The sequence below is a fragment of the Martes martes genome (genome assembly GCF_963455335.1).
Source record: "Martes martes genome assembly, chromosome: 4".
NCBI classification, from domain to species: Eukaryota; Metazoa; Chordata; class Mammalia; order Carnivora; family Mustelidae; genus Martes; species Martes martes.
The window spans coordinates 113,701-132,323 of NC_137891.1; the positions used below are offsets into that span (position 1 = coordinate 113,701).

At 54.0% G+C, this 18,623-nt stretch overlaps 1 protein-coding gene across 2 annotated transcripts; it reads left to right on the forward strand.

Annotated features, from left to right (window-relative positions):
- Positions 1–16: 16 nt before the first annotated feature.
- ZNF250 (zinc finger protein 250) lies at positions 17–18,019 on the forward strand. Of its 2 annotated transcripts, none has more exons than XM_080801077.1 (6): positions 17–94; positions 6,766–6,860; positions 7,113–7,239; positions 7,432–7,545; positions 7,757–7,819; positions 16,655–18,019. In XM_080801077.1, exons 2-6 carry the CDS (start codon positions 6,819–6,821, stop codon positions 17,977–17,979), a joined length of 1,671 nt encoding a protein of 556 aa, XP_080657203.1. In that variant the 5' UTR covers positions 17–94; positions 6,766–6,818; the 3' UTR covers positions 17,980–18,019. The 2 variants fall into 2 exon arrangements, with proteins under 2 accessions (XP_080657203.1, XP_080657202.1); XM_080801076.1 differs by having other exon boundaries at positions 21–94; positions 7,038–7,239.
- The last annotated feature ends 604 nt before the right edge of the window (positions 18,020–18,623 follow it).

The following is an 18,623-nucleotide window of genomic DNA, read 5'->3' on the forward strand; positions in this document are numbered from 1 at the left end:
GGATTGGCGGACGCGCAGACGAGGCGGGGCGTCCCCTTTGTCTGAGTGCGTTGCGGGCGACCGTCCCTTCGCGCGTGAGGCTGCGGCGTGGAAGGTGAGTGGGGGGTTCGCGTGGGCACTGGCAGGTCGGGAACCCCATGCCCGCACGGAGGCCGGAGCCGGGTCGTCCTCGCGGACTGGGCACTTCCCTGCGGGCGCCGGCTCCTTCGGCGGCGGACGCCCAGCGGCCTCCTCTGCCTCCGCGGACCCCGCTGCGCGCCCCCAGCCCCCAGCCTTCCGCCACACCCCGGCCGCCTGCGCCTCGCACGCGGGCCTCCCCTGACCCCCAGCCCTCGGCCCCCGCCGCGCCCCGAGCACCGCCCCCCCCAGGCCGCGGGACACCTCAGAACCCCCCGCCCCCCGCCCGCTTCCGGGCCCCTCCCTCGCGGCCCCGACCCTCCGCCCTGGGCCCCCGCCGCGGCCCTCCCCGCTCCCCCGCGGCCCTTCCCTCTCACGGCTCGGCCCCCGCCGCGCCCCGAGCTCCCCCCGCAGGCCGCGGGACTCTTCAGACTCCCCCGCCCCCCCCCCACGCCGCGCTCCCGGGCCCCTCCCCCGCGGACCGCGGGCCCCGGGCCCCGCGGGAGGTGCAGGGATTCGGCGGGGAGGGCGGTCAGCGACCCGCGTGTCGCGGGCTCCCGGAGTCCAGGGCCGGGTGAGAAGCCCGCCCCGCCCCGCCCCGCGGCGCCCGCAGCGCCCGCAGCGCCTCCGCGCCTCGCGGTCAGCCGTGGCTCCACGTCCGAGCGGCGTCGGGGTCTCTGGGCCCAAAAGCACTTGGTGATTTTCCGTCTTTCCTCCGGGTTCTTGGCTTTCCCTGGGACTCCGGAGGAGCCCTTTTCAGTGACCGGGACCGCCTCTTCGGCCTCTTTGCAGATGCTTCCCCGGTGGGTTATCGGTTTTCCACGTCTTGATGCGAAACGATGCGCGTTTGGGGAAGCGCGAGCGTGCGGGAGAGCGTCGGCGAGCGCGGCCGTGGGGACCCGCCGAGGGGCGGCCGCGCTCCCCCCGGCTGTGGCACCCGCCGTCCGCGGCTGCGGGGAGGGATGGCGCCTTGGGTCGCGCGCCCCGCACCGTTGTCGCGTGAGTGTTCGAGTTTCCGTCCCCGGTGCTGCGTGAGGTTGAAACTTCCTGTGCCTTCGTGGCCCCCCGGGTCGGCCGGTTCCTACTCCGCTCTGGGTGCGCTGAAAACCCTCCGCAAACTGACGTTTGACTCCAGTTACTGCGTTTTGTTCTGGTTTGGGGTTTTTGGAAGAGATTTCAACTTTTTCATGGTAGAGTATTTACTCCTAAGGCTTTTGAGCTTTGTTGTTTTAAAGGGCTTTCTCCTTGCCAAGGTTATTTTTAAAACAAACCCTTGTTTTTCTCTGGTACTTGTGCAATGTTGGATCCATCTGGAATTTATTTTGGTGTGGGGTGAGAGGAATCCAGCGTCGTTTTTTTCTCTGTGCTGTTTCTAACACCACCTACTGAATAATTCATCTTTCCATTGATTTGGAAAACCACCTTGGTCGTGCATTAAACTCGTGCGTGATTTTGGGTCCATTCTGGAATTTGGTGGCTTTGGTGTGCATGAGGTCTTGATTTTCATGCAGCAGATCTGGAAGTCTCTGCCCCCATAGTTCTGCTTTGGGTATTTGCTTAAGAGGCCCTTCCCACCTGAAATAATAAAAACTTATTTGCGTTGAAGTTCTTTCTATAAAATGTGACGTAAAATTTCAGCTCTTCATTCATTCATTAGCCTGCCCAGGATTCATTAGACGTGTAGTATTTGATGTGAGATGATCTAATTTTTTTCTAGCCTTTTTTTTTAATTTTTTTGCCTTCCTCTACTTTCTGGGAGATCTGCTGAACTTCCGTGTACAGGCCTAATTCTACTTTTCCTAAAGCATCTAGCTGGTCCTGGCCCCATTTACTGAACCCTGTTTCCTCAGTAGTTTGAATTGCCTCATCTGTTCTCCGTTTGTGTATACGGATTTGGCCCTGCTCTGCCGGGTTCCTGTGTCACCCCTTTTCATCCAGGCCCACTTGGCTCTTGGGGCACCTTGGTTTTGTGGATACAGTGAGAATTTACATCTCATTTCTATAGAGATAAGTTTATTTTAAGCTTGTTTCTTGGGTCATTTGTGAACTGGATCTTTTTCCCTGTGTATTTTCTGACCAGGTCTTGCTGGTGTGTAGGAAGCTATGGGTCTGGGCGCGTGATCGTTGGCTGTGGAGGATTGCAGGGTTCTGCTCTGTGTTCGCACGTGGCTCAGAGAGGCCTCTCCTGAAGATGCTTCCCCCATGGAAGGCACGGTACTCACTCCAGCAAGAAAGCCCGTAGGTGAGGATGGTGAGGACAGAGGAGGAAGATCTTGGGAGCTGCCCAGCCCAGACCAGGGACTGGGGGTGTGCCTGTCCTGGCCTCTCACTGTGGGCAAGGTCTTTGGAAGATAGGCATGCTTGTTCTTTTCCATCAGGCCCAGGAGGAATTCAATAAGGGCAATAAGTTCCTAAAACTTAGCTGACAAAACAAAGTGATCATAAATAATAAAATATTAAGTTCTAAGCTCTTTGCGCCTCCGTCGTCCCTTCCTTAGTTGCTGGCTGCTCAGCCGTCACGAGAGCCGGGGCCTGCTTGGCACAGAATCTCTCTCTGCAGCGCGGCTTCTTTCCCGTGAAGCGTCCGGTGCTGCTGAGAACACTGATCTGTTCTGGTTTTGTTTGGGTTACTCCCTGCTCCCTGAGGAGATTTCCAAAAATGAAATTCCTGCATCTGAGGAATGGCTGGCTGATGGACGGGTGGGCACTGGTGCACCAGGGGGGTGCAGTTTGTACTTGGCCCTGTGTTGGGGGTGGCATGGCCATCTGAACAGAACTGGGCATGCCCACCTAATGTCCCTTCCTGTCTCGACTCCTGTGTTGGGGCGCCTGGGTGGCTCCATCCATTAAGTTTCTGACTCTTGAGAGCATGACCTCGGGGTTGTGAGATCGAGCCTCACATTGGGCTCCGTGCTGAGTGTGGAGCCTGCCCAAGATTCCCCCTGCTCCCCCCCACCCCGCCCCTCCATCCCCGTGTTTAAAAAACAAACAAACAACTTCTGTGTTGTTTCACAGAGCAAAGCCTGGAGGTGGGCGTCAGAATCACGGGGGTCAGGGTGGAGGAGAGGGCGGCTCAGGAAGTGCCAGTTCTCGGCCCTGGATGGCCCTGGATGGCTCTGTTCACCTGCCCAACAGCTGTCAGCTTTGGGGGCCACGGTGTCTTGCGCATCTTTGTGTGCAGCCACAGACTTGTTCAAAACTAGTTAGTACCACTTCTTGTATCTTTGTGTGCAGCCACAGACTTGTTCAAAACTAGTTAGTACCACTTCTTGTATTTGTTCTTTTTCTTTATCAGAATACAGGAATATGTCTTAGTTCCTTTGGGCTGCTATGGTAAAATACTATAGACTAGGTAACCTATAAAACAGACGGTTCTCAAGTGCTGGAGGCTGCAGGGTGCCTCTGTGGTCAGGGGAGGACCTTTTCGGGTTGCAGACTTCTTGCTGCGTCCTCACATGGCGGAAGGCGTGAGGAAGCTCTGTGAGGTTCTTGTACTGATCCCATTGTGAGGGCTCCGGCCTCATGACCTAAGCATTTCCCGGTGGCCTCACCTCCTAACACTATCCCGCTGGGCGTTAGGATTTCACCATATGCATATTGGAAGGACACAAACCTTCAACCAAAGTAACAAGTATCCTGGTGTGTATGCTTTTGCTTGGTAACGTGTGAAGGTCATCCTGGGTAGAGAGCCTTTGTTTCAGTGCTTTTCTAGGACCGTCCCCTTCCCTCCACTCACCCCTGGGAATCTTGCCCTTTGCCTTGTACACCTGCCTCCACACCTCACTCATACTGACAGCCTGGTTTTTTGAGTTAATCTAATTGAATGAGCCCAGCAGCATCTGACTTTGCACCTTGCTGCCTCTTGAGGCCTGCAGAGGAGGGGTGTGGTCTCCCCGTTTTATAGGTGAGGACAAAGCACTCACGCTTCTTGACCCTGGAGGCATTCTTTCTGAAAGAGGACATTATGGACATGCTCTCTACGTCCCATGGTCTCATTTATCTACTGGCTGTCTCCCCCAGCTTAAATCTTTCTCGGGGTGTGTGACCTGTGTGTGGAAGGACTGTGGCTTGGCAGTGGCACCATCCTTGGGCCTGTGTCCATTCCAGGGGAGTGCCCACTCTGAAATGGTCTGATTCATCTACATACTGCCAAGTGGCTTTCCTGAGAAAGAGTGTGAAGTATGGGCTCATAGCTCTTATTTCATTCACTTAATCAGCAAACATTGGGTTGCTGGCTGCTCTGGGACACAAAGGGAGAATCAGGAATGGGAGACAGGCCTTCAAGGTTGGGGGGGTCAGGAAGGCCCTCGATGAGAGGATTATGTGCCAAGAACCAGCCAAAGGTCAGGAGCCTCCCTAGCGGAAGGGAAGCCCAGGCAGGGGTTCTGACCAACCTCGAAGCAGCCGTGAAGGAGCCAGGAAGGGGTTCAAGCCAGCCACAGTCACTGTTCCCACAGTGGGGTTGGGGGTGCATAGGGGAACAGCCCTGCTCCAGCAGGGCCGAGTTCTGGATGTGCTTGGAGGGTGGAGGAGGAGTGGGTGTGAAGGCGGAGGAGGAGGAGTGCTCGGGTGGCTCATTCTGTTGAGTGTCTGACTCTTGGTGTTGACTCAGGTCAGGAGATCAAGCCTGGTGTTGGGCTTCACAGTCAGTGGGGAGTCTCCTTGAAGATTCTTTTTGCTCTGCCCTTCCCCCTGCTTCTGCGCGCACTCTCACTCTCTCTTTCTCAAATAAATAAGTCTTTAAAAAAAAAAAAAGCCAAATGCTTCCTCGGGTCAGCTGTACCTGTCTCCAGCACTCACTGGGGAGGTCCTGAATGGTGTTCCCATGAGTGTTTCCTGTTGAATCCTGACCCAGTTGCAGTGGGGCCTACTTGTACCTGGTTCCCAGCGGACCAGGGCTGAATTATCCAGGAAGGTCAGATTCTCATGCAGGTGAGGATTGAGGGACCAATGTCCAGGACACCTGGTGGGGACTGACTTGCAGGAGGACAGGGTGACTGACTCTCACCACTGCCGACAGTGGGCGAGGAGCTGGCCACATGGAGGTGATGGAAGCCCCTGACCAGGGCCGCCTTGGTGGGGAGGGTGGAGACCACTCACGGGGAGGCAGCTGGACAAAGCCATGGGGAAGATGACTGGCCATGAACAGTGGCAGGTTTGTGGGCTGCTTGAGAGGGTGTGGATGTCGGATACACCATCAAGAGGGCAGGGGGCAGAGCAGGTGGTGGCAGTGACTTTCTCATCGTTGTTCTGAGACCTGGTGAGGCCCCCCCCATTCTTTCAGATTTTATTCTTACCTGTTCTCCAGCATTTATTGTTCATATGAATTTTAAGGTTAGTGTCACTGTTTTTTTTTTTTTTTAAAGATTTTATTTATTTGTCAGAGAAAGAGAGAGTGAGCACAGGCAGACAGAGTGGCAGAGGGAGAAGCAGGCTCCCCGCGGAGCAAAGAGCCCGATGTGGGACTCGATCCCAGGACGCTGGGATCATGACCCGAGCCGAAGGCAGCTGCCCAACCAACTGAGCCACCCAGGCGTCCCTAGTGTCACTGTTTTAAGACCCCTGTTGGGATCCTAATTAGAGTTCTGTTGCATTGACACAGACACACGGATTTGGTGAGAATAGGCATTCTTGGTGAACAGAGGGGTGGAGAGAGGCCAGCCGCTCTCCACCTGAGTCTACTCTGCTGTCCCGCAGAGGCAGCTGCAGTTAGGGATTCCGTGTGTCTATTCCCAGAAGTTGTCTGTGCGAACATACACATACGTTTTATATTCTACGAAGAAAATGGGTTGTGATGCTTCCTGACTTTCTGCCCCCAAGTCGTCCCTTTAGGCAGCCCACAGTGTGGGGCATCCTGTTTGTCAAGGTGATCTTGGTGGCCGTGTCCCTCTTGGAGACTCCGTTTGACACTCCAAATAATGCGAACCCCATCCCCCCATCAGGAGAGCTCTTGGTCGTCCCCCCCCCATTTTTTCCAGTAATTTGAATATGACAGACACCTCAGCTAAGCTAGTCCTTTTATGTCCCCAGAACCTGCCCACCCACAGGCCTCCCCAAGGTGCTCAGAGCAAATCCCTCAGTGACTCTGGACTTAATCTACCAGAATCAACCACGTGTCATGCCTCCAGTGCCAGTCCCTGGTGGAGCCACCACCAGGCTGACGGCGCCAGCCTCACTGCAGAGCCAGGGCACAACCAGGGCAGCCTGAGGCACCAACAAGCCCACAGGAGTCGCAGTCGAGTGACTCACAAAGGACCTGGGGTGGGCTGCCCCAAGAGTTCGGGCCTCAAGCAACACCACGCGTTCTCAGCCTGTCTTCCCTGGAGGTTATCTCTGGAGGCAGCCTGGCCTGGCACCAGCCCTTCTGTGCGGACTGTGGGCCCGAGCAGATGGCGCCGAGTCCTTGTTAGCTCCCCAGCTGACCATGAGGACCCCGGGGTCTGGAGAACAAAACCTTCTGGCTGGAGCCTTGGGGTACACAGGTGTCCCCAGGCATCCGAGGTGGGATTGTTTCTGGGCTCACAGTCAGAGTCCAGGGACCATGGTTCCTGAATTGTGGAGCAAGAATTGGCGGGGGTGGGGTTGGACTCCCAGAACTGGGGTCTGTGAGGGCGAGGCTGGGCCTCTCATGTACTCCCTCTTCCTCAGCCCCACAGGCTCCTCTGACTTCCATCTTCCTCGGAAACCTCAGGCGATCAGCCATGGCAGCGGCCAGGCTCCTGCCTCCACCAGCAGGACCCCAGGTGAGCTGCCCTCGAGGCCTGTGCAGCCCCTCTGCGTTCCCTCACAGCCCTCCAAGCCCAGGGCTCCAGGTGGTCGCCTAAGTGTCACTGCCTCCGACCCCTGTGGCCTCTTCCCGTCACGCTCCCCCACCCCCCCCTTCCCCCGCCAAGCTGTTCACATGCGTTTCCCCTCCCAAGGGTATCTCCACTTGCATCCACTCCATCTCAGATGTGGAGACTTCGTCCAACCTGCAGCAGCCCCTGTCATTCCAGGCCAAGGTGACCTTTGAGGATGTGGCCGTGCTCCTCTCCCAGGAGGAATGGGACCGCCTGGGCCCTGCTCAGCGGGGCCTCTACCGACACGTGATGATGGAGACCTATGGGAACGTGGTGTCTCTAGGTATGGCCCCTCAGCAGGCCTCTTCCGTGTCTGTGCTCGGCCAGGGGTGGGGGCCCTGTGGTGGGGGCCCTGTGGTGGGGGCTCTAGAGGAATGTCAGTCCTGTCTGTCATGCTTGCAGGTCACTCGGGTGGGGTGGGGTGTGGGTGTTCACAGATACTGTGTTGACAAAAGGCCTTCCCTCCCATGAGCAGGACTTCCAGGATCAAAGCCCAATGTGATCTCTCAGCTGGAGCGAGGCGAAGAGCCATGGGTCCTGGACGGGCAAGGGGCTGAGGAGACTAGGGGCCTGGGGAGTGGCCGGTCAGGTGAGTGAAATGAGCTGGCCCTCCTTCCCTTGGGGTTAATCAGTTCCCAGTGGCTGTGGGCACTGACAGGTGATAGACAGCAGGAGTAACGTCCAGCCTCTTCTGGCAGAGGCTTAATGCAGTGAATTGCACTTATGTCGTAACGGCAGGTGGAAAGTTCCTCCTCTCGAGAAGTGTTTTGTTTCCCTTCAGCTCTCTTTTCCTTTTGCAGACAGCTACAGGCGTGACCACACAGCAGCTTGTATGCGACAAGACAGTTCTCCCTGTCCATGGGGTAGGTGTGTGTCTCATCGTTCTAACCCATACGGTCCCTGCAGGTATTAATGCTCAGGATTCACCAGAGTATGTTCTGACTTTGGGGAGGGGTTTTCTAAATTAAAAATCTGTTTCAGTGGAATTGTTTTTCTCCCTTTGTCTTGTCACATGTAAAACACTCCTCCCTAGTCTGTGCTTGAATCTGAAGCCACCATTCTGAAAGTGAGGGCTCTGCTTAGGCTCCTGTACCACGTGGGCACAGGGTGGCCTGGCACTGACAGCAGCCTGAGTCTGTCTGTGAACAGGAAAGTTTGGTCATGCGTGGATGTGATGACACGGAAGAGTGAGTGATTAACCTCCCGTACAGTTATTTTTTAACTTTTTAAGGTCATCTTCCTCATCTTGGTACTTTGGCATCAGGGAAGAAACTACCTATTCAGGAAACTTCAAACAGTAGAAATGGTACTTTTCAGTGCAAATGGGTAATTATTTCTTTGGCTTACTGGCTTTATGCTATGATGATGAGGCTTTAGAAGTCAAAAAGCACTAAACTGTGTTTTCCTGTTTAAAAACCACATAGTATAACCTTTTAAAAGTAAGATGTATATTGGGGCGCTTGGGTGGCTCAGTCATTAAGCCTCTGCCTTCAGTGCAGGTCATGATCCCAGGGTCCTGGGATCAAACCCCACATCAGGCTCCCTGCTCCACAGGAGGCCTGCTTCTCCCTCTCCCACTCCCCCTGCTGTGTTCCCTCTCTCACTGTGTCTCTCTCTCTTTGTCAAATAAATAAGTAAAATCTTTTAAATAAATAAATAACAATAAGTTAAAAAAAATAAGATGTATAAAAAATGTTATCAGATAGAGGACAGTAAACTCAGATTTTTTTAAATGAAGAACCTATTAGCGTTACCGTTTTGTAACTATCTACACCCAATAATTGTTCTGAAGAGAATAAAAAATACAGAAATAATCTGGTAATAAAAGTGGGTACACAACTTGAACAGGTTCTGATAGAGGAGGAAAACCAAAGGGCCAGTAAATGTGAGAACATGCTCGGCCTCATTATTCATCAATAAAATGGAAATCAAAACCATTCTGATTCACCATGTTATACCTTCAGAATGAAAAAAGTGGGGGAAAAATGGACTGTCGAGTTTGGGTGAAGCCGTAAGGCAGCTAATGAGGGTATAAATGTGCACACTCCCTTTAGAAACCCATTTGGCATTCTGTAATGAAGGTGAAAATACAGGTCCCTATGTCAGTGCTCCGCTCTGGTGTGCACAATGAGGCTGTTCGTGTGTAAGCACTGAGAAACATACATAAGAGTCTTCATAGAGGCATGCAAAATTGGGAATGACCCAAATGTCCACCAGCAGTAAAATAGATAGGTGAATAAACTTTGGTGTTTTTTTTTTTTTTTTTTTTTTAAATTTTTTATTTATGTTCAGCGTAACAGTATTCATTGTTTTTTCACCACACCCAGTGCTCCATGCAATCTGTGCCCTCCCTAATACCCACCACCTGGTTCCCCCACCCTCCCACCCCGCCCCTTCAAAACCCTCAGGTTGTTTTTCAGAGTCCATAGTCTCTCATGGTTCACCTCCCCTTCCAATTTCCCTCAACTCCCTTCTCCTCTCCATCTACCCTTGTCCTGGTGTTTTAATAAAAAAAAAATCATAGTGAAAATGGTTTAATAACTACTTTGGAACAATGTGATGAATCAGGAACGTAGTGTTGGGAGAGGAAAGCAAATTGAAGAAGACCAGGTACTAAGTTATTGGTTAGAGATACAAATTTCTAAAATAAAGCTATTTTTTAAAAAAACAAAAACACAAAGGCTTCTACTTCAGCCAAGATGGGAGTAAACAGAGATGGGAGTTACCCCCTCAATTGAAACAACCTTAAAACAACAAGATCTATGAAACCACAGCTCTCAAGGTGTTGGGCATCTTTCTCTCAGTGGATGTCAGTCAGTGAAGGAAATTAATCCCCGAGAGACAAGAAACAAAGGGTTGATCCCAACAATTGCTCTCAGCTTAAAGCTTGGAGAAGATCACAGTGTGGGGCGAGGAAGACTGGGAGAGCCCAGTGGTCTCCCAGACTTGAGAACACATAGCCAGGGGACCAGAGACACCAGGGAGGCTAGAAGTCCCATGGAAGCGTGCATCTGACAAAGAGAACTCTGGAGCTCTGCAGGAGGACCCCTTGAGTATTAGCACTAGCAAGGAAACAGTCCAGTGCCCAGAAAGAGCCGCCTCTTTAGAAGGAGCAGCAGCTACAGCGGTCAGGATTTAAGATGGTTTTCATAATAGAATGAACGTTTGTGCCCCTCTCCCATTCATCTGTTGGAGCTCTCAACCCCAGTGTGAATGTATTGGTGACAGACCCTTGATAGAAGTAATTAAGGTTAAGTGAGATCACACGGCTAGGGCCTTGATTTGTTAGGGTTGGTGTCTTCATAAGAAGAGGAAGAGAGACCAGAGCTCTCTTTCTTAGCACACAGCCTCCCAGATCCCTGCCCCATGGGGTCCGTGCCCTACCTGCATAATCCCCAGGATTGTGAACGTGGGTTTTACTCCTATGATTATGTTATATTAAGCTTTTGCTTTTAAGTAATGGAGAGCCCTTTAAATATGGGTCTGGAGGTCAGAGACAGAAGTCAGATTCAGGAATGGGAAGGATTTGATGCACCATCACTGCCTTGAAGGCGAAACGGCCACATGGCAGGGAATGCAGTTAGCAGTTAGGAGCCGAGAGTGGCAAAGAAGCAGTCACCTTAGTCCCATAGCTACAAGGGGCTAACTGTTGACAACAGTAAGAATGAGCTTTCAAGTACATTTATTGCCTGAGTCTCCACACAAGAATTCAGCCTTGTGATACACTGAGCAGAGAACTCCCTGTGCTATAGGACTAGAGAACTATAGGCTAGTACTTAGAGTGTCCAGCACTCACACAAGGCTGGGAATGCTGTCTGCTCCCAACAGCGAGCTAACTAGCAGGGAAAAGCGCCCTGAGCACTACTCTGGTCTGATCCGACACAGGTGAAAGGCAAGGACCAGACATGCTGCTTTGAAGTAACTTAACCAAGGATACTTGAGCTCTGGTATATTTTTTCTTTTTCTTTTTCTTTTTTTTTTTTTTAATATTTATTTACTTTAGGGGCACCTGGGTGGCTCAGTCGTTAAGCGTCTGCCTTCGGCTCAGGTCATGATCCAGGGTCCTGGGATCGAGCCCCACATCGGGCTCCCTGCTCAGCAGGATGCCTGCTTCTCCCTCTCCCGCTGCCCCTGCTTGTGTTCTCTCTCTCTGTGTCTCTCTGTGAAGTAAATAAATAAAATCTTTTTTAAAAATAATTATTAGAGGAGGAGCAGGGAGAGAGAAACTGAAGCAGACTCCATACTGAGCAGAGAGCTCGACATGGGACTCGATCTCACAACCCAGAGATCATGACCTCAGCCAAAACCAAGAATCAGATGCTTAACCAACAGCCCCACCCAGGCTCCCTAAGCTCAAAAAATAGGGGTGCCTGGGTGGCTCGTTGGGTTGAGCCTCTGCCTTCGGCTTGGGTCATGGTCTCAGGGTCCTGGGATCGAGCCCCATGTCAGGCTCTCTGCTTGGTGGGGAGCCTGCTTCCTCTGCCCCCCTCTCTCTGCCTGCTTGTGATCGCTCTCTCTGTTCAAGAATATATATATATATATCCAGCACCAGGGCACCTGCATGGCTCAGTCAATTAAGTGTCTGCTTTTGGCTCAGGTCCTGATCTCAGGGTCCTGGGATAGAGCCCCATATCGGGCTCTCTGCTCAGCGGGGAGCCTGCTTCTCCCTCTCCCTCTGCCAGTCCTACTTGTGCTCTCTCACTCTTCTCTGCCAAATAAATAAATAAAATCATTTAAAAAAATATATCCAGCATCAAACAAGGTAAAATTTGTAACATCTGATATCAAATAAAAAGTTACCAGACATCCAAAGAAGTAAGAAAACACAACCATGGGCGCCTGGGTGGCTCAGTGGGTTAAGCCTCTGCCTTCGGCTCACATCATGATCCCAGGGTCCTGGAATCGAGTCCCGCATCAGGCTCCCTGCTCACTGGGGAATCTGCTTCTCCCTATCCCCTCCCCCTTCCCATGCTCACTCACTCACTCTCTGACAAATAAATAAAATCCTAAAAAGGTTAGTGAAAACAAAGTCATTTAGAAAGTCCTGCAACAGAAGAAAAAAAAGACGACAGGATATCTGTGAGCTGGGGGACAGTCTGAAATGGCCTAATGTATAGCTGAAGCCAACAAAGCAGGGATGGGGGGTTAGAAAAAATATTCTAAGAAATGATGGTTGAAATTTTTCCAAATTTGATGAAAAGTATAAACTCACAGATCTAAGAAACTATGCCTCTACACGATAAAATTACACTGAACTACATCATAATCAAAAGAAGTATTATAACTAAGAAGCCAAGAAAGGAGATAAAATAGAATCATGAAAAGTAACAATTTTTTTTAAAGGAGAAAGAAGAGGTAACCGCGATGTTTAGTGGCTGCTCTAGGGCTTACAATACACGTCTCTAGCCGTCGAGTACCTTCAGACGACGTTAACACCATTTCACAGTGCACTGGATGGGTCTGCTCGGGCCGCCGTAACAAAAGGTCATTGACAGAGTGACTAAACATCAGAAATTTTATTCTCACAGCTCTGGAGGCTGGAAGTCTGAGACAAAACCGCAGTTGGGTTTTGCTGAGGGCTTTCTTCCTGGCTTGCAGACAGCAGCTTTCTGGTGCTCACATGACCCCTTTCTGTGCCTGTGCATGCCTGGGGCGGGGGAGGTGGGAAGTGAGTAAGCTCCCCGGTGTCTCTTTTTGGGCACTAACCCCATCATGGGGGTCCCATTCTCGTGACCTTGTCTAACCCTGATCACCTCCCAAAGGCCCAACCAAATATCACATGGGGTCTTAGGGCATCAACGTGTAAATTGGGGGTGGGGGACACAACATTTAATCCATTAAAACAGCCCTGAGTTTCTTCTTGGATAATTTCTGTTGGCCCATTTTCAAGCTCACTGGGTTGGGTCCACTGATGAGCATAGTAGAGGCATTCTTGTGTGGCTGTGTTTTTTTACATTTAGCATTTCCAGTTGGACTCTCACAGTGTCTGTCTGCTGAAATCCCCCATCTGATCATTCACATCCTTCCAAGATACGGGTCATCTCTAATTCTAGTTCCGGTGATCACTTGGTCTCTTGATTCTGTGTGTGTGTCTTCTTTCTCTTGGGTGTCTCGTAACTTTTATCGAATGTCAGCTATCAATTAGGACAGTAGAGATAGAGGTGAGTAGTCTGTCTGCAGACAGAGCCTGACCTGCTGGGCTGATCGTGTGACAGTCTGAGTCTGGTCAGGGCTCGGGCTGGGCTCTGTTCTTCCCAGAGTGGCCTTCAGCGCACCACTGAGATTCCTGGGAGACTCTCCGTCTCCCAGGTGTGCCCCCGAGAGGGGGTTTTCTTCTGTGCTCTTGCCCCCACCCAAGCAGTAGTACGCAGTGGCTGGTTCCTCGGGGCTTGCTGGCCTTCGGGCCAGGGGCTGGGGGAAACGAGAGGGCGTACCACTGTTGTGTCCCTGGGCCGCAGCCCTTCCCTTAGTTGAAGCGGACTTCTCCCTGCTGAGCTCGTGATCATTTTCATTCCCCTTCCAGCCATTGGAATTTTTATCTGTGCCCTAAAATGAGAAGTTTGTTTTCTCTCACGCAGGGACTTGGCAGCGTTTGCTTTGTGGAGGAGAAGGGTTCAGGTGGGTCCCCGGGAGGCACCCTCTGGACCTGCCCCCAGGGGAGAAGCCCGTGATCAGGAACCCTGCATCTGCGGTTCTTTGGAAATCCGTTGTTTTAGCCAGGGGCTTCTTCCTTGCTTGAGTGGTGGCCCGTCTTCCGTCTTGCTCCTGCCTCTCATCCGGGCACCTCAGCGCAGTTGTCTGCCCGTGCAGGCACCTGTCTCTCCTTGGGTTCAGGTCACTTGGTTGCCATCATGACCTCGGCTCTGTGATAGATTCAAGAAAGTTACGATTTTGTAGATCACCTCACCTTTCCTTGCTGTTAGGGAGGCAGTGATACTCCTTCCAGCTTTCTTCCTCCTGGGGCATTCCAGTTAACACGTAGTTCATCATAAGTAGTATAGTAACGTTGCTTTACATAATGGATAATAGTAGTGATATTAACAGTAAAAGGGACATGGGAAATGTAACTGGATTGGTCAGTGTGTCCACTTGACTTTCTGTGTCGGACTGTGCGCTTCTGTTGGTCATGGTGAGGAGTCATCCCGTGTCACTGATGAGCAGGCAGGGCTGGGCGAGACGGACATGGGACAATAAGCTGTCCCAGGGCGCCTGGGTGCTGCAGTCGGTTAAGCATCTGACTCTTGGTTTCAGCTCAGGTCGCAATCTCATGGGTCTTGGGACCGAGCCCTGCATCAGGCTCTGGGCTCAGCATGGAGTCTGCTGGTGACTCTCTCTCCCTCTCCCTTTGCTCCTCGTCCTCTCTCTCCCTCTCTCTCAAAAATTAAAAGATTAAAAAAAAAAAACAACAACGGTAAGCTGTCACATGCTGGTCTGACAGTAGGAACTAGGGGTTTGGACACTGTTGGGGAAAGAGAAAGATAAGGAATCAAAAAAGAGATGTGGATCCTGAAGCCCACCGGCCGGGAGAAGTAGGGGCTTATTCTGGGAGGAAGGAGCCAAGTTCTCTGCTGGACTCCTGACGCGGATGTGCGAGTGGGCCGTCTAAGATGGCAAGGTTAGCAGATCCCCCACCCGAGCCTGGAGAGAGTGTCCGTGTCTCGAGTGCAGCTGAGTCTCGGGGTGGGTGCGGAGAGCCCGGAGTGGGGTCCCAGCCTCTACGGGAGCCCCTCACTCAGGGGAGTCTCCCAACTTCCCACTCCTGCCTCTTCTTAGATGACCCTCTGCTGAGGGTCTGCTTCCATCTGGCTGCCACCGACTTCTGCAAGAAACATTAGCATTTGGTAGGTCTTGCCCCGCCCCCCGCCCCCGCCAAGGTAACCCAGCTGCCAAGAGGCAACACAGAGTAAAACAAGCATATTTTATTTATTGACCACCTTGGCCCAGATCTTCCTCCGAGGCCCAGTCAGAACTCCATTACGGCCCGTTATGTAGCATTTGTCTTCCCGGACCAAGTCATGAGCTAATTAAAGCGGGAAGCTTGCATCTCAATATGCTGTTACCAGCAAGGTGTGGGGAACTCGACGGTATCCTAGTCTAGGTAGGACACAGGTGGAAAACGACTGGGTGCTGTTCAGCTTTCTAATGAAGAACCACAGAACGAGACATACTTGCCACCAGATGGAGGCGAAGGACCACCACAGGCCCCCATCCTGGGAACGGCCTCTGAGCGCGAGGGAGCAGAGCACAGTCCGGCTCTCTGAGCTGGGAATGCCCAGTTCTTGCCCCATGAACCAGGGGAGTAAGTTCTGGAGAGAAGGGGGAGCGAAGGAGCACCCTACGCATGTGCCCATTTGGGCGCCGTCTTAGCTCGTGGTCTCGAGGTGGCTGGGTCAGCATCTACATTCCCCTCAGGGCCACAGGCCCCTGGACACCTGCCATAGACCCTGAGTGCGTCTGCGAGAGTTCTCAGCCGCCCTCTGCCCGGAGGCTTCTCATTCCAGATGACCCTCAGGTGCACCCATTTTTAATGCTGTTCCTGGCCGAGGTCTTTGGGAAGCTGGGGGTGGCGGCTCCGTGTTTGCAGGTGGCGTCCTAGTCTGCAGGGCGGAGATTGGTCACTGGAGGGCCCACGGGAGGCCTCGCCGCGGGTCTGCAGTCAGGCTCTCGCTTCTGGCCCTGACGTGGTGTCGGCGCCACCTGTTGGGGGTCCTTGGTAAGGATCACTCCAGGAGCACAGTCTCGTCCTCCCACGACAGCCCTGAGGTCCCTTGTGAAGTCTTGTCCTTCCCCGACCGGCATCTTGTCATCTCAATGGCTTGGTCTCCAAGATGTGAAACACTTGTTCTCAGGAGTGCCGGCTGGCTCAGACGCTAGAGTACACAGGTTTTGATCTCAAGGTCATGAGTTCAAGTCCCATACTGGGCGTAGAGCTCCCCAAGCCACCCTGTCCTCCCCCACTCACACTGCAGAGAGTCCCCAGCCTGACACTAAAAACATCTACCGGAGCCTTCTCTGCAGTGCCCACTGCTGCTCCGCAGGCCGCATCCCAGCCTAGGTGTGGCAAGACCCCCATTGTGTGCATTCTCTGCAGGAGGTCACACTTCCCCATGCATGGGTCCTAGGGCCGTGTGTGTGTGTGTGTGTGTGTGTGTGTGTGTGTGTGACTCACACGTCTACCAGCTCCAGCTGCCCTTGTGTCGCTGTCTGCCCAGCAGGAGTTCCTGCAGTCCCGGGTGGGGTTGCGGTTTGATGATGGCTTCTGGAAGCTCTGTGCATCAAGACTCCAGGGTGGGGCTCCTGAGTGGCTCAGTGGGCTAAGCATTTGCCTTCTGCTGCAGTCGTGAGTCCCGCGTCGGGCTCCCTGCTCAGCAGGGAGTCTGCCTCTGTCCCTCTCCCCGCTTGTTCTCTCTCAAATAAAATCTTAGAAAGCAGAGACCACGGGGAGAGTGGGACTCGGGCAGTAATGGCCTGTCACCTGCCGCTGTGTGCCTCATGGCCTTCCACACCTATCTCCAACTGCCCTGTCTGCCTGGGCACGTTTCTAGTTACTGGACACAGTTGTGAGTTTTCTCCCCGACGGCAGCTCTCGGGGCCGTGTGCATTCAGGGACCACAGCCTGGGGGCCACCTCTGGGGACACGTGCTCTGCTGTTCTGAGTCGGTGAGCAGTTAACTTTTACTTTGGGTTTGTTGTTTCAGAGCATGAGAACAAGGGAGAGAACCCGAAGAGGGATTTGAGTCTGAAGCCGTTTCTTTCAGAGGAAGTGTCCGCGGTTCTGGGGGCGACACCCTCGGGCCAGCCCGATCACAGACCTTACAAAGCCGAGCAGAGCTGCCCTGTGAGCCCAAGCCCCGGCGGCCCGCCTGGAGCTCAGGTCCCCAGCCGGAGTGTGCCTGCCCCTCCGCAGCAGGGTGTCCCCAGCGGGGAGAGGCCCTACAAGTGCACCGAGTGCGGGAAATGCTTCGGCCGCAGCTCCCATCTGCTGCAGCACCAGCGCACCCACACCGGGGAGAAGCCCTACGTGTGCGGCGTGTGCGGGAAGGCCTTCAGCCAGAGCTCCGTGCTCAGCAAGCACCGGAGAATCCACACGGGCGAGAAGCCCTACGAGTGCAACGAGTGCGGGAAGGCCTTCCGCGTGAGCTCGGACCTGGCGCAGCACCACAAGATCCACACGGGCGAGAAGCCGCACGAGTGTCTGGAGTGCAGGAAGGCGTTCACGCAGCTCTCGCACCTCATCCAGCACCAGCGCATCCACACGGGCGAGCGGCCGTACGTGTGCCCGCTGTGCGGCAAGGCCTTCAACCACAGCACGGTGCTGCGCAGCCACCAGCGCGTGCACACGGGCGAGAAGCCGCACGAGTGCGCGCAGTGCGGCCGCGCCTTCAGCGTCAAGCGCACGCTCCTGCAGCACCAGCGCGTGCACACGGGCGAGAAGCCCTACACGTGCAGCGAGTGCGGCCGCGCCTTCAGCGACCGCTCGGTGCTCATCCAGCACCACAACGTGCACACGGGCGAGAAGCCGTACGAGTGCGGCGAGTGCGGCAAGGCCTTCAGCCACCGCTCCACGCTCATGAACCACGAGCGCATCCACACGGAGGAGAAGCCGTACGGCTGCTACGCGTGCGGCAAGGCCTTCGTGCAGCACTCGCACCTGACGCAGCACCAGCGCGTGCACACGGGCGAGAAGCCGTACGTGTGCGGCGAGTGCGGGCACGCGTTCAGCGCGCGCCGCTCGCTGGTGCAGCACGAGCGCATCCACACGGGCGAGCGGCCGTTCCGCTGCGCGCAGTGCGGCAAGGCCTTCAGCCTCAAGGCCACGCTGATCGTGCACCTGCGGACGCACACGGGCGAGCGGCCCTACGAGTGCAGCCGCTGCGGCAAGGCCTTCAGCCAGTACTCGGTGCTCATCCAGCACCAGCGCATCCACACGGGCGAGCGGCCCTACGAGTGCGCCGAGTGCGGCCGCGCCTTCAACCAGCACGGCCACCTGATCCAGCACCAGAAGGTGCACGCGAAGCTGTGAGCCCCCGGACCCCGCGCGCCAGAGGCTGCCGGCCGCTCCGCCCCGGGGAGCCCCGAAGAGCGGCCCGGGGCGCGGCGGCCGGAGGGAGCCTGTGGCGCGGCCCTCGCGGGGGGCTCGGGGCCGCAGCAGCTCGTCCCCGCCTCCCGAGTCAAGTTCGCTCTTCCAACAGGACATGCCTTGTCTAAAGACAACAGTTGCTCTAACTACTGCACGTAAGTTTGGGTTATTTGCACTATTGTGAGACCACTGCGGTGTTGTGTGGAGGAAGAGATTGCTGCCAAGTATCACCGCGATACGGCTGGAAACCCTACGTGTGTGCAGCCACTTGTGTGCGAACAAAGGAAACAGCCTAAGGATGAGTTGGGGAGCAATGATGTGAACTCAGAAAATGCTTCAGCTGGCGTCTGAACTTTATTCCAGATCAGAAGGAATGTCCTAAGTGAAAATTCAACTCAGAAATGGATCTTTGCCTCAAAACCTAGCCTTATGACTTACAGACCTTATGCCCCGGAGATCGTGGGATGTCTGGGGCCTCCGGACCCTCCCTGTGTGGGTTGGAGGGGAGCTCTGCACTCAGAGCCCAGACCTCATAGCCACTGTGTTACTCAAAAGACAGTTCTTTGGTACATATTTTTAAAACCTAA

Bases quoted from the DNA above. Each gene is read 5' to 3' on its own strand.
- ZNF250 (XM_080801076.1), top strand. From the start codon at position 6,819: ATGGCAGCGGCCAGGCTCCTGCCTCCACCAGCAGGACCCCAG. The intron at 6,861-7,037 runs GTGAGCTGCCCT...TCCCCTCCCAAG, and splicing joins CTCCACCAGCAGGACCCCAG to GGTATCTCCACTTGCATCCA. The intron at 7,820-16,654 runs GTAGGTGTGTGT...TTGTTGTTTCAG, and splicing joins CAGTTCTCCCTGTCCATGGG to AGCATGAGAACAAGGGAGAG.